General features: G+C 47.6%; 2 protein-coding genes across 3 annotated transcripts in view; both read left to right on the top strand.

Annotated features, from left to right (window-relative positions):
• Window positions 1–763, top strand: part of LOC115067138 — a gene marked incomplete at its 5' end in the record, with an annotated part of 4,791 nt that extends 4,028 nt beyond the window's left edge. The window contains 2 exons of the mRNA XM_029554500.1: window positions 174–259; window positions 602–763. Coding sequence (XP_029410360.1) covers window positions 174–259; window positions 602–763 — 248 coding nt within the window. The remainder of the gene's footprint in view (window positions 1–173; window positions 260–601) is intronic.
• A 360-nt stretch (window positions 764–1,123) lies between these two features.
• Window positions 1,124–2,726, top strand: LOC115067139 (syncytin-2-like). Of its 2 annotated transcripts, XM_029554501.1 has the most exons (2): window positions 1,129–2,007; window positions 2,043–2,726. In XM_029554501.1, the coding sequence occupies exons 1-2, from the start codon at window positions 1,260–1,262 to the stop codon at window positions 2,672–2,674; spliced, it is 1,380 nt and encodes a 459-aa protein (XP_029410361.1). In that variant the 5' UTR covers window positions 1,129–1,259; the 3' UTR covers window positions 2,675–2,726. The 2 variants fall into 2 exon arrangements, with proteins under 2 accessions (XP_029410363.1, XP_029410361.1); XM_029554503.1 differs by having other exon boundaries at window positions 1,124–2,726.
• The last annotated feature ends 1,021 nt before the right edge of the window (window positions 2,727–3,747 follow it).

Raw genomic sequence — 3,747 nt, 5'->3', positions numbered from 1 at the left:
CTGTAAGGCCTGTGCCCAGGTGAACTGGGGCAAAAATAAAGCCCAAGGAGGAGTGAGGCAAAGAGGTCACAGGCCTGGGGTCCATTGGAAAGTCGATTTTACTGAAGTTAAGCCAGAAATATATGGATACAAGTATCTGCTAGTTTTCATTGACACCTTCTCTGGATGGCCAGAGGCGTACCCGACGAAGACAGAAACTGCCAAAATGGTGTCTAAGAAGTTATTGGAAGACATTTTTCCTCGATTCGGGATGCCTCAGGTAATAGGGTAGGATAACGGGCCGGCCTTCGTCTCCCAGGTAAGTCAGACAGTGGCCAGGTTACTGGGGATCGAATGGAAATTACATTGTGCTTACAGACCCCAGAGCTCAGGCCAGGTAGAACGAATGAATAGAACTATTAAGGAGGCTTTAACTAAATTTTCGTTGGCAACTGGCACTAAGGACTGGGTGACCCTCCTCCCCCTAGCCCTATATCGGGCCAGGAATACTCCTGGGCCCAGTGGATTAACCCCCTTTGAAATTCTGTATGGGACCCCTCCCCCGGCTGTCTCTTTTCTTGATCCAGACATCTCTAACTTTGTTAGCACCCGTTCCCTGCAGACACACCTGCAAGCGTTGCAGCTGGCACACGAAGAAATCTGGAAACCCCTGGCAGCAGCCTACCAAGATGCTGTTAACACCCTTATTGCCCCCCATCCCTTCCAACCAGGTGACACTGTCTGGGTCTGGAGGCATCAGGCTCGAAGCTTGGAGCCTCGCTGAAAGGACCGTGCACAGTCCTCCTCACCACCCCTACAGCCCTCAAAGTGGACGGGATCGCAGCCTGGATCCACGCCTCACACGTCAAAGTGGCAGAACCTGCGCACCGGGTGTCCCAAACAGGAGAGCAGCAAGAGAGATGGCGACTGACACGAACATCAAACCCTTTAAAGATAAGACTGGTCAAAAATTAATAACCAGAGTTCTGACCCTTATACTTTTAGTCAAAAACATAAGAGGTGGCCTTCAACCATTTAATGCTACCAGATTTATGCTAACCCAGTATGGTCCCCCTTGTGAATGTAGAGGTGGTCATTGGGAGGCCCCATCCGGCACATATTTCCGGTCTGTAGATTGTGGAGACAAGACTGCATATCTTGGTATTCATAGTACACCTACTCAGCAGCACCAACAGAGCTGGAAATGTGTGTCTAAGCCTAAACCTATCTTACCACCAGCTAATGGTGAGTGCCCCTCTGATTGTAATTTCGTCGAAGCTATGCACTCATCCTGTTATGCTTCTTTTACTGAATGTCGGTTCAATAACATCCTGTATTTTTATTCTACGGCCATTTCTTATAAAAAGGCCTCTGGGGGCTCAGATTGGAGTCTTAACACTCAGGTAATAGGACCAGAAAGTTATAATTCAAAAACCCTTAGTGCAGGCTGCTATGTAGAACCTGGACAAAAGGCATGTTGGCCGCAACAAGCTCCGATTCACATATCAGATGGAGGGGGCCCTACAGACCAGGTTAAAGAAAATTATGTCCAAACTGTGTTGCAAAAACAAAGGGAGTCTCTCTTGCCCCGCCTTCATTACCATCCACTATTGCTACCCAAACCTAGAGGCCTTAATTTAGACCCTCAGACCATGGAGATCCTTACTGCCACCCATGATGTCCTAAACCGTTCCAACCCTTCCCTGGCAGAGGATTGTTGGCTGTGTCTCGCATTAGGAATTTCATGGCCTCTAGTTTTACCTTTAAGTAACGAGTCTAATATACTCCCCTCTCCGGATATTTGTAGCTATACCACGCCTTTTAAGGTCCAGCCTCGCTACTTCAACACATCTATTTGCCTTTTTAGTCCCTTTCAAAATAATTCCTTTGATGTAGACCTCGGATTAGCTATGTTTACTACCTGCTCTAGGTTTATAAACACCTCTCAGACAGGCTGTTTAGGGGGGGGAAAATTTATGTATGTGGAAATAACATGGCCTATCCTTATTTACCCACTAACTGGACTGGTTCATGTGCCCCTGCATTGCTCTTGCCAGACATAGACATAATTCCAGGAGATGAGCCTGTGCCTTTGCCTAGCTTTGACACATTCGTTCCTAGGCACAAACGAGCGGTCCAGTTTATTCCATTGCTTATTGGACTGGGTATCTCAGGAGCCCTCGCTACGGGCTCAGCTGGTGTAGGAGTGGCAATAGACACTTACAACAAATTATCTCAACAGTTAATTAATGATGTAAATATGGTCTATCGGTCTGTACAAGATCTTCAGGACCAGGTAGACTCACTAGCCGAGGTTGTCTTACAGAATAGACGGGGACTTGATCTACTAACAGCAGACAAGGGAGGTATCTGTTTAGCATTACAGGAAAAATGCTGTTTTTATACCAACAAGTCCGGGATCGTCAGAGATCGGATTAAAAAACACCAAGAGGAACTAGAAAAAAGGCGACAGGAGCTTTTTGCTAACCCCATGTGGGGCATGTGGAACGGAATTCTGCCTTACCTTCTACCCCTTGTTGGGCCCCTGGTGTCCCTACTCTTAATCCTAACAATAGGCCCCTGCATTTTCAACCGGTTGACTCAATTCATGCGAGAAAGGCTGTCAGCTGTCCAAACCTTAGTGCTGACTAGCCAATACCAAGCCCTAGAAACAAGTGACCCTGATAATCTATAAAGGAGGGAAAGATGCCCCTCCATAGTTACAAAGAAAAAGGGAGGAATGAAAAAAAAAGCTCTCCCTGTAGCATTTTGTAATAGTTTAAACGAACCAATAACCGCGTTTCTGCTTCTGTATCCTGCTTCTGCTCTATAAAAGTTCCACAAACCCGACCTGAGGCACGCAAGTCCCCCGAGGAGACTTTGTGCCCACAGGTACCTGTGTACTAAATAAACCTCTTGCTGTTGCAACCCGAAGGCTGGCTTGTCCTCTGTGGTTTCACTCTTACACTATCATCAGGTGATTGACCAGTGAGGTTGGAAAGGTGGGTCTTCCAACAGATGACTAGGGATTTTATAGTCTTGACCAGTTAAATTTATAGGGCTTTTTGCTACTCTTAACATTTCCTTAGGGCCAAATGTATAATCCCCATGCTCAGCCACCCAAAGGTGAGTGCCTGGTTAGGTTACATGACCTCAGCGGAACCACTGAGTGAGGCCCAGTCAGATTCCATGGCTGCACAGAGCCGTGGAGCCATTACTCTCACTCTCATGTTCATTCACGCACAATCATTCAGAGTTTAAGACAGTTGTTCCCTAGTTATTCCTGATAAATTCCTGTTCTACCTAAAATGGGGCCAGGAGCTTGGAATCACATCAAGGTTTAGTTGTGGTTTAGTTTCCTGCCTGATTCCTGTTTAACCTTAAATGAGGCCAGCACCTCAGAATCACGTCGAGATTTAGTTGTGGTCCCCTTTCCTTCCTGACTGGAGGCCAGTGCTATCTTGGAATCATGTCAAGACTTCGTATGTAGCCTCCTGCTGGGGATCAGCCCACACCGGCTCCCACCTGTCTAACCTGGGGCCCATTACCTGGTCCGGATATCCATTCTGGGTCTCTGTCTCGCTTCACTTGGTGAGAGGCTCTGGTCCGGGGCTACGCAGCTCTTTCTGGCCTCCTGGAAGGAGATTCCGGAGAGGAAATTCTTCAGGGGTGCATACTTCATTGTTCCAGGGGTCTAGAGGGCTGCAGGGTCCAGGAGCAGCAGCCTTTATTACCAACAGGGGTGCGGTGACCTGATCTCTTGATCTC

Source organism: Nannospalax galili, unplaced genomic scaffold, assembly GCF_000622305.1.
Source record: "Nannospalax galili isolate Female #2095 unplaced genomic scaffold, S.galili_v1.0 scaffold545, whole genome shotgun sequence".
Classification (NCBI taxonomy): Eukaryota; Metazoa; Chordata; class Mammalia; order Rodentia; family Spalacidae; genus Nannospalax; species Nannospalax galili.
The sequence above is the reverse complement of the archived record's forward strand: the minus strand, read 5'-3'. Positions and strand labels throughout refer to the sequence as shown.